Source organism: Leucoraja erinacea, chromosome 3, assembly GCF_028641065.1.
Source record: "Leucoraja erinacea ecotype New England chromosome 3, Leri_hhj_1, whole genome shotgun sequence".
NCBI lineage: Eukaryota > Metazoa > Chordata > Chondrichthyes > Rajiformes > Rajidae > Leucoraja > Leucoraja erinaceus.
Window position 1 is genome coordinate 40,585,431 of NC_073379.1, and position 18,488 is coordinate 40,603,918.

Below are 18,488 nucleotides of genomic sequence, written 5' to 3' on the forward strand. Positions count from 1 at the left end.
TATTCCGTGCATCTAGAAGGCACGGAGAGCCTGTGCCGCCTCATGAACAACCTTCCTGCCTTCCTGTGCGTCACCACCACCCATTTGTGTCACATCAGCCACCCCAGCAGGTCACTCACAGTGCCGAGGAACTCCCTAAGAAGTTAAACGGACATGAAGCTGAGGGCTCAACGAATCTTCCACACCATCAACCACTGGGTTAGCTCTTTAAGAATGGAGACAACTTTAGCATTCAAAGCTTGGCTTGATTCAGCAGATCACTCATCAAAATCCAGTGATGAGATTATGGCTTTCCTCTGTGAATACCGCAGTGATCTTTAAGTGCTGATGAAGTGAGATAGTTAACTCCACATGGGGTTTAGAACTCTCTGTTACTAATTTTGGCCAGGAATAACAATATCATCCAAAGAACCATAAAACCCCTACATAACTGAAGAGTGAGTTCCATCACAAGGTGGTCACACAACACCACAACGTGAGGAGATGTTACGATAACTGTATTCTTTTACTGTTACCCAGATCACTGCCTGATAGTTGTGATGTGTAGTTACGCTTCACAAAACAAAGGAGCCAGCATGAGTAGAAGTGCGTTGGGAGAAGGGGAAGTGAAGGCAATGACAGCATGTTCCTAAGAAGTATGTTTTTAAAGCTGTGGATAATAGGAATAGTGGGATATAATGTGTTTAAGAAGGAACTGCAGATGCTGGAAAATCGAAGGTACACAAAAATGCTGGAGAAACTCAGCGGGTGCAGCAGCATCTATGGAGCGAAGGAAATAGGCAACGTTTCGGGACAAAAGTCTGAAGAAGGGTTTCCGCCCAAATCGTTGCCTATTTCCTTCACTCCATAGATGCTGCTGCAGCCGCTGAGTTTCTCCAGCATTTTTGTGTACCGTGGGATCTTATGTACTTGATTCAGGGAATGCTTTGGACTCCATAGGCACAGATTGACTGGATTCATTCCTGAAAAAAGGAGATTGTTCTGTGTAGAGAAATTGAGTATGATTGATAGGAGTTTAGAAGAACGAGAGATGATATCATTAAATCACTGAAAATTGAGGCAGGGCTTAGCAGGGGAGATGCTAAAATGCTGCTTCATCTGACTGTTTATTCCACACTAGGGACATTGTCGAAGGAAAATAAATGAGCTATTTATGACTAAGATGAGCAGGGATAATTGCAGGTTTTGTAGTTATCTGCTGCACAGTGCTGGTCCATTTGAAGCTGATGTGTGGATTTGTGGCCTTCATAAGAATTGTGGGATATGGGACGCAGGCAGGAAGATTTATAAAATCAAAGAGCAGCTGTGACCGCACTGATTAGTGGGACAAGCTCAAGGACTTAAAGTTGCCCTGCTTCTGATTCAGACACTTACCTTTAAAAGCATTCTCGGTCCCACAAGATTGCACTGACCAGACCACCACGCCAGAATGAAACACAATGAGATACCAAATTACCCAGACGGACAAATTAGCTGGTTAGTCACACAAAGCTCAACAACCAGTGACTGGAGGTAGAAGCCTCCAGTGGGAACAGCATGAAACGTTGCAATTTCAGTAGACTGTCGGAGATGAAATGCAGAGATTTAACTAAAGTATTATAACAACGGGGCGCTTAACTTCAGCTACCTAAACATTGCTAAAGCAATCTCATATGAACAGTGGCCTTTTATGTGCACCTAATAATTCTGAATTCCAGATGTATCAGTCTTGGCAAAGGGGATACCTTAGGCAAAAAAATGATGTGCTGGGTCCAAAATTGTCTGAATTGATCAAAGTTCACATTCTTTCTAAGCCTGGGCCAATTTCACTGCAGGTCATTGGAGTGGCATTATGTAATTGTAACCATTCACGCTAAGCTAATTGATGGGCCATATTGTGTAATTCTTTTTAAAAAAAGGGTCGTAGCAGATAGATCATGTAAAGATCAACGGATCTGTTTCCTTAGCTGTGTTATGCATATAATTATTTGTTTTGCAATCTTTCGAATTGCATGATAAAGACATGTGCAACCGGTAATCTTCACATTGGTCAGGCACTGCACACACCATTGTGGTGCAATCAATGGCAGATGTTCAGAAGGGAAGAAAATCCTGAACTTTCAGTCCCTGAAGAGTTTCATGCAAAACATATGTCTTGTTAAACACATGGCCAACCATGTCCACAGAATGAGAGGAAGCCCCAATTGCAATTGTGGTCTTAACAATCAGACGATGTCTCATATCCTGACTTCGTATTGTAAATGTAGTGGCATTGCATCTATCCGGGAGAGCCGGCCAAGAATTGAATAATAGTGCCAGGAACATGAATTGGTTTTGATGGTGATGGGAAATTCACAACCTCATTCAATTCTGCAACTGGTCCATTTCCTGGTGACAGTTCTGACTGGAAACTATGCTTGTACACGGAGAGAGCAGAGCCTAGAAACTTCCTATGTCCACATTGCCATTCTCATGTGTATGGAAAATATACCATCAAATTATTTAGACAGTCAACTCAGACAAGAATTATTCCAGTGCCCAGCTTAATATTCATCCATCATATTGCAAGATGAGGCTCATATTGCATGTTATTTTGAGATTGAAACATATTTTATGAAGCTCTTTAAGTTCCTGATGTAATGCAAACCCACAAAGATAGCACTGGGTGTGAAGCCTTTTATCAGTAGAGAGGCTAGTGGAGCTGAAATAGTTTCTCTTGGAGGAGAGCAGTGAGATAAGGAGGAATCCAATATACTGATGTCTTTGTTAGAATAAATAAGAAACGGCTTTTGATGGTATATGTATTGTGACAACATACACTGGTTTTTAGAAATTGGCAAAAGAACTGGGGAAGTTGTGATATTTAATACACCTCCTTTATGTAATGATAACCCCAGTAAATTGGCAAGCCAGGACAAAATAACAGCAAGACCTGTGTAAATAAGCATCACTTTCTACATCTTTAGATTTTAATTACTTTCTTCTGAGTCTATTCTTAATGTGGTGGATGCCAAAGTATTGCAATTGTTGCTGCTACGGTCAGGCAGACGCCTCCATTGCCATGCTGTGAAAACAGAGAGGATGAGAAGGAGTTTCTTCCCAGAGGCCATTAGGAATGTAAACTCCTATCTCACCAGGGACTAACTTTATTGTACCAATTTACTGTTGTGTGGTGTCTTTTTAAATTGGTTTCTTCTTTTTTTTCTCCCACAAATATGTAATTCCATTCTGTTTTGTAGTCTTTTTGCACAATCCGCAAGCATTGCCACTTTTCATTTCACTACACATCTCGTACGCGTATGTGACGAATAAACTTGACTTGACTTATGTTATGGGACCAGCAATCCGTTGACCTGGATCAATAATAACTTTAATGTAGTTTAGAGAATCTATGCTGCACTCCCTCAATAAATGTCTCATTCGATTGACAGCGAATAGAAAGGCAAACTGAATTTGTTGAAAATGCATAAGGAATATCATTATCATATTCTAAAATTATGTTTGCTAATTTGAATTCAGCTGGCAGCTTATTTAATGATATTTTGTTGCTGATTTGCAAAGGGTATTCCAGATTGCAATCACACTTTGAATTGCTCTGCCTTCTGTGACTTCAACCATGAATTCAGTAAACATTGCCGTGGATTAAAGAAGAACAGATTGGTAAGATGGGGCCACTTGCCACCAAATGAGAGAAAGTCCAAGTTGCAACAGTGGTCTTGCCGATGAGGTGCATGTTGAGTTCTTATTCTAAATGATACTTTAGCGGTGATAGACTTTCTGTCCATGCTGGCTCACCAGAAAATTAAATGTGAAAACAGGCCCTTCGGCCCACCAAGTGAATGAATGAATGAATACTTTGTCACATGTAACAAGTCACAGTGAAATTCTTTGCTTGCATACCCAAGGTATGCAAATAGTCGCCACAGAAGAGCACTGACTAAGTTACAAAGTATACACAGTGTCCGTGCCAGGTCCCCATTTGTTCTCCTCCTCCTCCACCCCCACCCCCTCATGGCGGTCTCTCCACGCCGGGTCCTCCTTTGTTCCTTCCCTCAGCAGCGGCGTCCTCACTTCCACGTGTCCGTGTCCGTCTGTCGGGGCCCCCATCACCTGCTACACCTACCTCTCCCCTGTCGCTGCCGTCTCCTCTCCAGGCGCCTCCGTGTGCCGACTCAGGCCCCAGCCACGGGCTCCATCAACTCTGGGCGCGCATGCCCCGACCTCGGCTGCAGGCTCCACCGACCCAGGCTCCGTCAGCCACGCGCTCTGGTCTTGGCCGCGGGCCCCTGGCCAACTCTGCCAGCCACAGGCTCCGACCCACGGGGGCTCCGGCATCACCGACTCCGCGGCTCGCCAGGGTGGCCGGAGGTCACCCCGTACACTGGCACTATTCTACACACTAGGGACAATTGCAATTTTATACCAAAGCCAGTTAACCTACAAACCTGTACGTTTTTGGAGTGTGGGAGGAAACCGGAGCACCCGGAGAAATCCCACGCGGTCACAAGGAGAACGTACAAATTCCGTACAGACAGCACCCATGGTCGGGATCAAACCCAAGTCTCTGGCACTTTAGGGCAGTAACTCTACTGCAGCACCAATGTGCCGCCCATTGAAGATGACCTAGGAGAGGACATTCATGTTAGTATCCTTATCCAGACAGTTGAATTGGAGGACTTACTGACATAGCATTTCAATGGCTCGAGGTGTCTCTGTATCGAAAGCATCCAGGAAGGTAGGCCATAAACTTATTGCTGGGAAGGAAGTCTTCATCTTGACTGAAGCCCAACAACCGATCAAATCTACTTAACCTTATCCACTGCCTCGAGGATATGGTGTTGGATGGCCCAGAACTTCCTCCAACTAAACAAGAGTAAGGCTGAGGTTATCCGTCCTGGCCCCTCAGACTCAATCAAAATGATAGCAGGCAGCCTTGGAAACCTTACCCCATTACTCAAACCTCATGTCAAAAACTTTGGCGTGATATTTGACTAAGTATTGAAATTTGACAAACAAGTCAATGCCGTGGTAAAAGTTAGCTTCTTCCAGCTTCGGACAATAGCTAAAATAAAACAATTCCGCCAGTTTGATGACCTTGAAAAGAACGTTCACATGTTTATCTCCTCCCGCCTGGATTACTGCAACTCCCTTTACATTGGCATCAGCCAATCTTCCCTGTCCCGCCTCCAAAACGACGCAGCGAGACTCCTGACGGGCACCCGAAAAAGCAACCACATCACCCCGATTTGGGCCTCTCTCCACTGGCTCCCTGTGCGGTTCCGAATAAATTTCAAGCTTGCCCCACCTACATCAAAAGTCTGCTTACCCACCACACCACCTCCAGATCCCTCAGATCGGCCGACTTGGGGTTACTGAACATCCCGCGGTCTAGGCATAAGCTCAGGGGTGACCGTGCCTTTGCGGTTGCAGCTCCTAGACTGTGGAACAGCATCCCCCTTCCCATCAGAACTGCCCCCTCCATCGACTCAAAAGAGACTCAGTCGAGACTTAAAACTCATCTTTCAAGCCTTCCTTGACATCCTCTGAGGGAAAGCTATATTTATGTACTTACTTAATCTATGACCCACTGTTGTATAACGTTAGTTCCTCCACCAATGTAAAGCACTTTGCTCAATGAGAGTTGTTTTTGAAATGTGCTTTAGAAATAAAAGTGACGACTTGACTTGACAAACTGTTTTCCTCGCACCACCATAATCTGTAGAACTGCTCTGAGGGAGCAGCAACATTCATCATCGATCTAAACTAATGTCATCATTGAGGTTGCTCCCAAGGTATGAAACGTGACCCGGACATTCAAGGTTTCACAGTGAACGTTTATTATCAAGGGTGCTGTACAACTGGGGAGAGTGTTTTACTGATGTTTAGCATACGATCCATTCTCTCAGTCTGTGATGTCTGGGCACACGGCCTCTGAGAGTGCACATACACATGTCATTTGAACACTGCAGCTTGATGACTGAATTTGGGGTGATCACAGTTCTAGAGTGGAGGCAATAGCGCTCAAACAGTTTCAAGCTCATCCTGTGGAATAATATTAAATTCAGATGTTGATAATAAGGTCCAATTTGTGCTGGGAAAAATTACCAAGAGAGTTATTCAAGATTCAAGATTCAAGATTCAATTTAATTGTCATTTGGACCCCTTGAGGTCCAAACGAAATGCCGTTTCTGCAGCCATACATTACAAACAAATAGACCCAAGACACAACATAATTTACAAAAACATCCATCACATCGCTGTGATGGAAGGCCGAAAAAAAATTATCTCTCCACTGCACTCTCCCCCCCCCCCCCCCCCCCCCCATGTCAGAGTCAAAGTCAAAGCCCCCGGCTGGCGATGGCGATTGTCCCGCGGCCATTAAAGCCACGGCGGGTGGTGCGAGGTCGCACACCGGGTCTTGGTGTTAGAGCCCCCGGCGTGCGCTCGCAGAGTCCCGCGGCCATTCCAAGCCGCGCGGGGCGGTGCTGTAAGGCCCCGCTCCAGGAGCTCTTCAACCCCGCAACTCCGGCGGGAGAAGTCGCCGTTGCAGGAGCCCTGAAAAGCGGTCTCTCTCTCCAGGGACCCGGGGCTCCCAGTGCCGCCGTCTGCCAGACCCGCAGTGAGCCTCCGAATCTCCAGAGGTCGGGGCAAGCAGCGCTCCACCACCGCTCCACCCGCTCCAGACTCGGCCAGCTCTGCGACGGTGAGGTGAGTCGTTGTTGGAGGCCGCTCCTCGTTGCAGCCCCAAAGACAACGGAGACCTGACAGAAAAGGTCGGGTCTCCCATGCAGGGAGAGAATTAAAAGTTACCCCCCTCCCTCCCCACCCCCACCCCCACCCCCCCCCCCCCCCCCCCCCCCCACACACCCCCAAAAAAAAATAACAAAAACTACATAGAAACATAGACAAAAAATAATAAAAACGCGGACGGGCTGCAGAGGCCGCTGCTGACGAGAGTCGCGCCGCCTACCGGAGTGATAACACAATAGCACAACCTTGAATGTTCCCTGGGATTGGGTCTGTAGGAGATGAAGCTGTGAATTTTTATCAGGTTTAAAATGTCAATAGGTCAACTGGATACTTTTCATTTGGACAGAGCTGTTTTATCTTGTATGGACCCCTCATAATATTATACACCTCCAAATAAATCTGTGATCAATTATGTGATGATCTAATTTACATGACAGCAAGGCAGGCCTGCCTGCATTTTAACATTGCACTCATAAACAACACACCTCCCACACACTCACCGACCAACCACACATCCAAAACAATCACACACATACACAAACATCCGTACCACACACTATACACCTGACAATGACACACACGCGCACGCACACCACACATGCGCGCGCACACACACACACACACACACACACACACACACACACACAATATCCATCCATCCACTAATCACACACCCAACCACACGCTCACACACATCCACACACACCCATTAATGAACATAGACAACCCCTTCCCCACACAAACTATCCACTAATCACACACAAACATTCGCGGGCGCACACACACACAAAGGTAGCAGGAATAAGAAAATGGCATCTGCAATTTCCCTCCAAATGACACTTGACCTTATATAAAGTCATCACTGGGCCAAACTCCCTAGAATGGGAACACCTTCACCAGAGTTATCAGTTGAAGAAGGCAGCTCAGCACATCTTTCAGCAGGAAGTAGAGATGGGCAGTGACACCTACATCCCATAAATGAGCAAATAAACCAGGATTACTTATTGTAAGGGCAATATTCAAGCATAGACGGGGCACATCCCTGAAACCCAAATCTTAATTTATTTACCTATGACCCCCCAGGGTCTGGCATTGTTACAAAATATTTTGCATCTTTAACAGAATTTAAACTTGATTTTTAATAAACTGAGCGCTCAAGAAATGTTACCCGTTCCAGTCAAATAAAAAACATACGTTTCCAATTCATAATATCAAAAATTGTAAGGGGTGAGGGAGGTGGGAAGGGGAGAGTGGGGAGGCAGCAAATCTAATGGAACATGGATTACACTAATCCTAATGGGCCTGTCCCATTTAGGAGATTTTTCAGGTGACTGTCGGTGACTGTCAAGTTACTGGCTGTCGCCTGAAAAAACAGCAACTGGAACGGCGACTGTCAGAGTGGAACACACACACACACACACACACACACACACACACACACACACACACACACACACACACACACACACACACACACACACACACACACACACACACACACACACACACACACACACACACACACACACACACACACACACACACACACACACACACACACACACACACACACACACACACACACACACACACACAGCTTCTTTCACCAGCCCGCTATGCAGGTGGGGGACAGGGCAAGCGGGTGCTGCCTGAGTGAAATTCACACAGTGCAAAGCCAAGGTGACAAGCTGTAAAAAGACGGCTAAAGCACAGTGCACGGTAAGTCCTTTACAAGGGGGGGGGAGAGGGGGGGGGGAAGGGCAGAGAAGGAGGGAGAAGGAGGGAGAAGGAGGGAGAAGGAGGGAGAAGGAGGGAGAAGGAGGGAGGAGAGAGAAGGAGAGAGAAGGAGAGAGAAGGAGAGAGAAGGAGAGAGCAGGAGAGAGAAAGAGTGGAGACAACTTTTAAGAAGCCAGACTTACACGGCTGTGAAGCTTGGCGGACATTTAACATTACCAGTCGGTTATCCTTGGTTCGGAAAACTACTGCTTACGTTTTTGTTACCCTAATGAGCCAATGCAATTCACCGGTCAGCACCGGCTACAACCTGTGAGAACCTACGAGAACCTTCAACCTCCTGGCAACCCACCTACGGCACGAGAATTCTTGCTACTCTCCATGGCGGCTTCATTCCGGTCGCCGCTAATTATTCAACGTTAAAAAATTTGCAGCGATCATTATGAGGCTGCGACTAGTTCCCAGAATGTGGGAACTCCTCACGACCATGAAGGCGACTCCCCGGCAACCACCCGCTAACATGTGGCGACTGCATAGTCTCCTGCAGCCGCCTAAAAAGTCACCTAAGTGGGACAGGCCCATTTGGATAGCAGTGTTTTATTAACTATATGAGAGTGGGCAAGTTATGCCTTCATTATTTAGTTAGCAAAGAAATGCAGTACATGATCAAATGTTAACTGAAATGAAAACTGTTAAAATCAACGCAAAACTAAAATACACTCTGGTACTTCAAAAAGAGAAAAGGCTTCTCTTTAATCTGTTAACTATTCATGAGGAAGACTTCAGGGTTACTTTAAGCGGTTAGGGATTGGGTTGGACAGCGGGTTGAGGATCCTCTTGAGTTCCGAGTTGGGGTAAATGTCACTCTCGTCCCGCCATGTGTTCCGGCTGCAGTGACGATAATCATCCCTACGCATAAACTGTGAATGGTACTTCCTGAAATCAGTTATCTTCTCCGGCTCCTCTTCCTGCACAAAAAGGGAAATTGGAAAGGAAATAATATTTAAAAAACAGTTACAAAAAGTCACGATGAGCTGGGTGGGCTTTTTCTGAACTGTACCAGTCTATATGATTCCATTCATGATCACCAGGAAGTCAGATATTCCGAGGACATACAACAAGGTTTTGCTTTGGCGTCACCTTCCCCTAGCTAACAATGATCTATTCTACATTTTACTTGATCTCCTCCCCCTTTGATGTCTCATTCTCACACCTTACACTTCCTTATCTCTGTATCTCCCCCTCCCCTGACTCTCTGGCTGAAGAAGGGTCTTGAACCGAAACGTCACCCATTTCTTCTCTCCAGAGATGCTGCTTGTCCTGCTGAGTTACTCCAGCATTTTGTGTCTATCTAAGGTTTTGCTGCATCCTTATGCCCCTGTCCCACTTAGGAAACCTGAACGGAAACCTCTGGAGACTTTGCGCCCCACCTAAGGTTTCCGTGCGGTTCCCGGAGGTTTTTGTCAGTCTCCCTACCTGCTTCCACTACCTGCAACCTCCGGCAACCACCTGCAACCTCCGGGAACCACACGGAAACCTTGAATGGGGCGCAAAGTCTCCAGAGGTTTCCGTTCAGGTTTCCTAAGTGGGACAGGGGCATTACATGGATGATTTTCTGTAATTACACCATTGAAACTGAGCTGAGCACTGATATTGACACATGTTACCAAATCATGCTCAAAGAGGTAGGTTTGCAAGACTAATCAAAAAGGAGATGAGCGTGGAATGATAAAGAAATTACAGAGCTCGTGAGCCGAACATGCTAACCAGCTGTAATGGTTTCAACAGCCAAACATGGTGAGCTTGGTAATTAATATTTTTTCTAAAATACTATTGCCTTTCCCAAAGGATTAGCTGGCAGTGGAAGAACAAAGGAAAGTGTGGGATCTTTGGGGTCTGGATGCTCTAGCTATCAAGTAGTAGAATACTCAACAGATCAAATGGACATATCTGGTCTGTTAATTACTGTATGCCCATTTATGAGCCTCAAGATTGCTTGCACTTTCGGAGAACTCGGTGGTCAGTCATTCCGAAGTAATTTTGTCTTCATCAATGCCAGCAAAATTAAATGCTAGGCAATGTAATAACAGTGTAGTTGCTCTATTATTCCACAGCCTGACCAGAAGGAGGCAAAAGATTGAATTTATCCATAGACTAGGCTGCAATCCCTTGATTTACAGAGGAATTATTCTTCAAAATGATGTCAGAAATGAACAAAGTCAACGGTGATTAAGCATAACCTCTAATGTCGGAGGAGTGGTGGACATAATAAGCCATGTCATTTTAAAAACTTCTACAGGGTCATTGAAGAGTGATGCCTCGAAGCACAACTGCATGCAAAGGATTGTGGAAACCTGAAGCTCTTCTCCCAGAGGGGTGCTGGGGTTTGTTAGATTATCAGTCAGGCAAAGTCACAAAACTAAAGCAAACAGATCAAATCAGCCAGGATCTAACATTTTTAGTTTAGTTTGGAGTCACGGCATGGAAACGGGCCCTTTGGTGCATTAAGTCAACGGCGACCATCAATTGCCCATTCACACTAGTTCTACGTTATCCCACTTTCATATTCACTGCCTGCGCATTAGGAACAATTTTATAGAAGCAAATTAGCTGACACACCCAGACATCTTCGGGATGTGGAGAAAACCTGAGCACTTGGAGGAAACTCATGTAGTCACGGGGAGAATGTGCAAACTCCACAAAGACAGCTCCCAAGGCCAGTATCGAGCCACAGATGTCAATACGGGTTCAGGATTACATCCAATATTTAACTGAATGTCATGAGATAGTTAACAGTCACCCAGGAGGCTTTACATTTACAAAGAGCAGAAACGAAATTGGGAGATGTTGTAATTTTATGTGGATTTTAAAAAGGCCTGTCTATCCAAAGTAGCACTGGCACTGCAAGAGGAACCAGATTCAAAGGAACATCATATGGTACATTAAATTAGTTTCCTTTTTTTGGCTTTTAAGCATAAAAAATTCCATTTGGCAATGCTGAGATGGAAAAGATTACAGAGGTGCCTAATCACTTGTGTCATAGTGGTCTGCTGTTGATGGTAGCCAGTTTCTGTTAGCTATTAAGCACGGTAGTTTAAGCAGATGCCAAGATAACCATCAGTGTGACATATGGAAAAATAAATTCCTATATTTAGCAAGCCCCTTGCATAAAAAAAAAAAATAATTTCAGGAACAAAGTTTGCAATGGTTGCTTCAAACTTACAGAAGTCGGAATGTAATGGTAAGGCGGAGTAAAGTCGTAAGTATACGTTGTTTCCAGTAACCTAGAAAAGACAAAGACCAGCATGTTTATGGAAAAAATATAAAACAATTCACAAAACATCCAAGATGTAGCAGAAGGTGTGCATGGCCGAGGCAGACATCTGTTTATATGATCATGTAATTTTCCATTTTGTATTTCAAAAGACCTTCGAGACTGGACCACAGAAAAGTCTGAAGAAACACAAGCTGGAATTTTCTTTTCACTTTTTTCAACTGTATGTAATCCAACATGGAAATATAAATGGGTTCTCCCTCAAGAATCCATTTTTTTTGTTATCCATATCCTGTGAAGTGATTTCACTGGCATGTGCAGCATTTATTACTTGTGTGTCAAGCTTTCCAATTTACAGTAAACCGAAGATCTGAGGTCACACGCAAGTGTTCATTCCCTGAAAGATATTAACGAATCGGATGGGATTTTCCAACAAAACTCAGAACTCATGGATCAATGAGTTTTAGAGGGACATGAGCCAAACACAGGCATATGGGACTAGTTTGGATGGGCAACTTGGTCGACATGAGCATGTTGAGCTGATGAGGGCCTGTTACTGTGCTGCAAGGCTCTTGATTCTATGACTCAAAAATAGTGGTTGCATAGACCCCAACTTCAATAGCTTTTAATTCAGCATTTATTTATTTAACAATTCCTAATCACTACAGTCACCAGATTATGTAGTTCTTGTACCAGGCTAACTGGTAAACTATTAACTGTACTATTGGAATATTGCACCAAATATGCATTGCAACAGTGCAATTTGTTGTGTTCAATATGACTTTATCATTGCATGCACCTAGGTAAAGTGAAATTCCTTTTTTGCTTACAATTCCATCAAAATCTTGTACATAAGTACAATCTTGATACATGTACAACTACAATCACATTTAAGTATAAGAGTGTAAGAATAGGGGATTACAGCGAGGCAGAATATACCTTGCTATCTTGCATCCATTAAGTTACAAAGTTCTTCACAATGTAGTCTTAACTTAAAGGGCCGTTGTCTTGGCGGTGGCACTGGGTTGTGTTGCAGGGGTCAGCTTGACCTGACGATGATGTTGGTGACCTCCACCACTGCTCCTTATATTCGGCAAACCAATTAATTCCCATATTGTATTCCTAGAATCTAGTGCACTCTCCATGGATGAATTTAGGATAAGGCAATAGTGTCATTGAGAGGGGTAAAAAAGGAACAGAGGAGCATATGGACACGAGGAAGTCACTGCACACTGTTTCACCACTTAATTAGGTCTAATTGGAAGGCTGTGACTACATGACCTGAACTTTCTCATTAGATTAAATAGCTTATCTCAAAGTACCAAATGATAAGGCATGTCTAGGTGGCCTCCTGACTACATAAGGCTGCGATGAAGCAAATGCCTCAAATTTTGAAAAATAAACCTGTACGTTATGCAAATTATTGAGGGATCCTGTGGAGAGAGAAACAAAGCTTATGTTTCATGCAGTGAGATTAGAAACATTCTCTGTAGCTGTTGCCTCGTTGAGTATTTCAAGTAGTTTGTATTTTATCCTGGAGTTCATGGTTGGAAGAGATCAAGCACGACATGAGATTAGTCATGCAAGGCGACGCAGTCCAGAATCTTCCAACTATATCTTCCATCAAAGAACATATAAAGTTCAATGTATCCTGTTAATGTGGACACTGAACCTGGAAGAGATGCCTAAACTGGAAAGAATGTAACTTGTGAGAGCAATCTTGAATAAGAAACAAATACACATGAAGTGCAGTTTTTCAAGAGAGCAATACCTTTTCCTGACAGTAGAACTATTTATTGTAATTGGGATGTAGGGCAAAGGATATGAAAAGAATGTGGTGAGGCGAAGAGTGTAGCATTTTGTACATGGCTGGAAGTTCCCAGAATATATATATTTTTTAATTTAATTCTCTCCCCAAGTTCAATGGTAACTCAGATAACCAAAATACACCCCCATTGTACTATTTTACATATCATTATGATACTTTGATGTTTTTCTGCAATTCAACACTGATCCCCACTTCCATTTCCAACTCTGATGTTATTGAGCATTTCAAATGCAACAGAAACCGTAAAAGTTTTTGACCAAATCACATTTAACTTCCTGGATACCTACTTTTATAATATATTTTTGAGATTTAATCCTTGGAGTCCAGATATCAGTTTGATAAATTGAAACTGTGCTTTCTCCCAGGACAAACAGACCTTCTCAAGGATTAGTGCTTGGAACACCTCACATGCTCCAGTTGTGGTCCACCAAGGACTTGAGATGGCCAAGGCAAAGTTAACACATGAACTATCTTGGTGTGGAAGAGGACGGACCAAGTGCTAGAAGGTGAGATTAATAGATTGATGCCCACTGGTTGGCATGGATGCGGTGGGCCACATGACTTGGTTCCGAGCCATATGACTGATTCTACCACATGAGGGAAATAGGAAGAGAAGGGTAATTTAAGTAAGGCAGGGAAGGTGGGAGAAGTTCTCGTGGAGCATCAGACAGTTGGCCTAAAGGAACTTTGGTATTGAAAATGGTGGTTCATGTAATGGAAAAAGAGGAGCTAATTAATTCTCCTCCAAAAGAAAACATTCCACCAATCAAGACTTTATTCATTACAAATAATCTTGGAGAAAGTGTAGAGGAGATTTAGTACAATGGTACAAGGCATGGGAGACTTAAATTATGAAGAGAAATTGGGATAACTGGGGTTGTCTTTCTTATAGCAGAAAATGCCAAGGGAGATTTAACAGAAGTTCATAGTCATGGAAACTGTTGTCAATAACTGAAGACTCTGTAATCATCAGACTCAGAGTTACGTTTGACAGAAGAATCTGGAGATGAAGAGCTATACTTTTTATACAGTAAATTAATTTGATATAGAATCCGCTGCCTGATGGCTTCATCAATTTCTTATCATCTGATTTCCAAAATGTCCTGGTTTTTTTTATCCATAGATCTGCAATTGGGGCTAAAGTAGGTGGTATCATAGACAGTGAAGATGGTTATCAAAAATTACAGCAGGATCTTGATTAGCTGGGCAATTGGGCCGAGGAACGTCTAATGGAGTTTAATGCAGATTTGTGAGATGTTGCTTTTTGGGAAGTCTAATACGGACAGGACCTACACAGTGAATGGTTGGGCTCTGGAGAGTGTTGTAGAGCAGAGGGATCTAGGAGTGCAGGTACATAGTTCCTTGAAAGTGGCATCACGGGTAGGTAAGGATGGTCAAGATGGCTTTCAGCACATTGGCCTTCATCAGTTAGAGTATTAGATATAAAAGTTGTGAGGTCATGTTGCAGTTGTATACGATGTTAGTGAGGCCACATTTAAAGTATTATGTTAAGTTTTGATCACAATGTTATCGGAAAGACTAGACTAGGTAGGACCCGTTGGGTCCCAGCATTACACAGGAGGGCTGGTCCCCCAACCCAATATTCCACCTCTCCACCAATCCCAATATTGGTGGCCAGTGGGAGGGGGGGGGCTTTCCGGAGCGTTAGTATGGTGGGTGTTGTGGGCTGAAGGGACTGATTTCCAGAGGGCTAGTGTGGACATTGTGGGCTGAATGGATTCTTGGGCTGGTGCCTCAATCATTCAAGCCTGATGTGCTGGCAGCTCACTCACTCACGGCTGGTGGGCTGGCAGTTGACTCATGGCTATTCCTTGAAATTCCATTTCAAGCAGGGTGCAAGGCCACCAAATTCAAGTGCAGTTTCTTACCACTTCAAGCAGGGTGCAAGGCCACCAAATTCAAATGCAGTTTCATACCATTTCAAGCAGGGTGCAAGGCCACTAAAGACACAAAGGCAACACAGCTTTAGCATTTCCAAACCAAAGGCAACACAACTTTAGCATTTCCAAACTATATTTTCATACCACATTAAGGGCACTGACAGGTCAGTAAAACCACTCACAGTTTAGTAGACATGTGTTCACTGTTATTCACAGCAGACTGAGAAACATTTTCTGAAAAGTCTTTAAAAGCCAAGACAATTTGGCAAACACTTTACAACCACATCGCTCTCGCTCCCCCTTCTTGCAGAGACTGACTGAGGCACTCAACACTTCCGGGTTTTATAGTCCCTCCGGAAGGGGCGTGGCCTTCAGGAGAGAGAATCTCAACATTTTTTAAAAACATTAATAAACTCTTTTATTCTTTTATTTCATATCCGCCACTTGTGATAAATGTCTAGCCCAAAAGGCAACTATAACACACTCCTTAGTTTCCTGCATAAAACTTTATAGATTTTGGAATGATATTTTTTTGAAATACTTACAAAATCAATGGGAAAACTCCTCTTGTCCTGCACAGCGGAGGGGGGCTCTGAGTAAGATGGCCTAAAATCACAGCCGTAAGTGGCAGCGTTTTTTCTAAAATCAATATACAGAAAAACAGGAAGTGGTCAAGATCAGACTTTTAGTAATATATATGTTGTCAAGCTGGAAAGAGTGCAGAGAAGATTTTAGAGGATGATGCCAGTACTCGAGGGCATGAGCTATAAGGAGAGGTTGAACAGGCTAACTTTATTCCTAGCTTGGAATACCTCACATGTTCCAGTTGTGGTCCACCAAGGACTTGAGATGGCCAAGACAAAGTTAACACATGAACCACCTTCGCGTGGAAGAGGAGGATGAGGGGTGATCCTATAGAGGTGTACAGGATCTTGAGAGAAATAGATTGGGTAAATGCACAAAGTCCCTTGCCAGAATTGGGGCATTGAGAACCAGTGGACATAGGTTTAAGGTGAAGGGGGAAAGATTTAATAGGAACCTGAGGGGTAACTTTTTTCGAGGGCCTGAGCTATAAGAAGAGGTTGAACACACAAAGAGTGGTGGAATATGGAACAAGTTGCCAGAGGAGGTAGTTGAGGCAGGTACTACCATAATATTTAAGAGACATTTGGACAGGTACATGGATAGGACAGGATTAGAAGGTTACAGGCAAGTGCAGGCAGGTAAAACTAATGTAGATGGGGCATGTTGGTCGGTGTAGGCCATTTGGTCCGAAGGGCCTGTTGCCACGTTGTATGACAATGACTGTATGAAAGGCCAATATTTATTGCCAATTCTTAGGTTCTGTTGCAAAAATGGGGACGAGATGCCATCCAGAATCAATGCAATCGTGTTGTGTTGCTGCAATTAAGAATTTCAAAGTTTCTGCTTTGATACATATGACGATAAAACAGACATGACTCTTAACTCCTTGCATTTAAGTTGTTTGGACAGATACATGGATATGAGATACATGGATAGGAGATTTTTAGATGGATATGGGCCAAATGCAAGTAAATGGGACTTGCTTAGATGGGCTTCTTAGCTGGCATGGATAAGTTAGGCCAAGGTAGACAAAAATGCTGGAGAAACTCAGTGGGTGTGGCAGCATCTATGGAGCGAAGGAAATAGGCAACGTTTCGGGCCGAAACCTTTCTTCAGATGTTGGGCCAAATGGCTTGTTTCCGTCCTCTATGACCCAGTGACTGGGTCCATCCTATCATTTAGTGAGGATCCCATACCTCAGGCGACATTCAGTGGACTCAGATAAATTGTTCATCATTATTAAGAGGCAGAAGTGTAAATCTATATTACTAAAACTAAGATCTTGACCCCTTTAGACTTTATGTTTCGTGATTTCCGAGAGAACACCGCCACTTAGGGCTGTCATTTTTAGCCACCTTACTGAGAGTCACCCTCCCCCAGATTGGTTGGAGGATTTTTCCCATCGATGAAAAATCAGAGAGTTATTAATGTTTTTTTAAAATGTGACCATTCTCTCTGCTGCCCCCGCTGGCGGCAGGGGGGAGGGACTATAAAACCCGGAAGTGTCGTGCCTCACTCAGTCTCTGTGAGACGGAGGAAGCGAGAGGGTCACGGCTCTCTGAGCTGTAAATAACACTGAACGCACGTCTACTCTACGGTGAGTCCCCTCGATGTGGTTGTAAAGTGTTTGCCAAATTGTCTTGGCTTTTAAAGACTTTTCAGAAAATGTGGTTGTTGCTTGCAAAGTGTTTGCAAATTGGCTTAGCTTTTAAAGACTCTTCAGAAAATGTGTTTGTAGCTTGCAAAGTGTTTGCCAAACTGGCTTGGCTTTTAAATTTGTTGCAAAGCGTGATTAAACATTTGATTAGATCAGGACTGTATTTAATTGCAAAATTGGCACTCATTCCGTGACTTCCGCTTAGTTGCAAGATGGTGCCGATGACGTAATTTCCTGTTAGTTGGCGCTGAGTGCACCATTTCTGGTTCGTAGCAAGAAGCGAGTCGTCAAGATGGCACCGAGTGCAGACGCTGTTGAATAATTCAAGAGAGCTGACGGCTCTGTCTATGGTGAGTGTGTTTGTTGGACGTTATTTAAAACATGTTTTTGCTTCAGCAGCAGCCTCTACAGCAGGCTTTAAACGTTTGAATCAATCGGTTTACACACTGTATGTTCACCACGTTCTGAAGTTACTTGGCATTTTAGTATTGGTTCTGAGTGTGTGTGTGTGTGTGTGTCAGTGTGTGAGTGTGTCTGTGAGTCAGTGTGTGTGTGAGTCGGTGTGTGTGTCTGTGTGTGTGTGTCAGTGTGTGTGTGAGTCTGTGTGTGTGTGTGTGTGTGTGTGTGTGAGTCTGTATGTGTGTGTGTCAGTGTGTGTGTGAGTATGTATGTGTGTGTGTGTGAGTCTGTGAGTGTATGTGTGTGTGTGTGTGAGTCAGTGTGTGTGTGTGTGTGTGTGTATGAGTGTGTGTGTGTGTGTGTGTGTGTGTCAGTGTGTGT

General features: G+C 43.9%; 1 protein-coding gene across 1 annotated transcript in view; it reads right to left on the reverse strand.

Annotated features, from left to right (window-relative positions):
* Positions 1-9,016: 9,016 nt before the first annotated feature.
* Positions 9,017-18,488, reverse strand: part of LOC129695509 (cilia- and flagella-associated protein 95-like) — a 31,560-nt gene continuing 22,088 nt past the window's right edge. Inside the window, exons 5-6 of the mRNA XM_055632486.1 lie at positions 11,687-11,747; positions 9,017-9,431 (exon numbers count right to left, since the gene is read on the reverse strand). Of these exons, the coding sequence (XP_055488461.1) occupies positions 9,252-9,431; positions 11,687-11,747 (241 nt within the window). The 3' untranslated portion in view covers positions 9,017-9,251. The remainder of the gene's footprint in view (positions 9,432-11,686; positions 11,748-18,488) is intronic.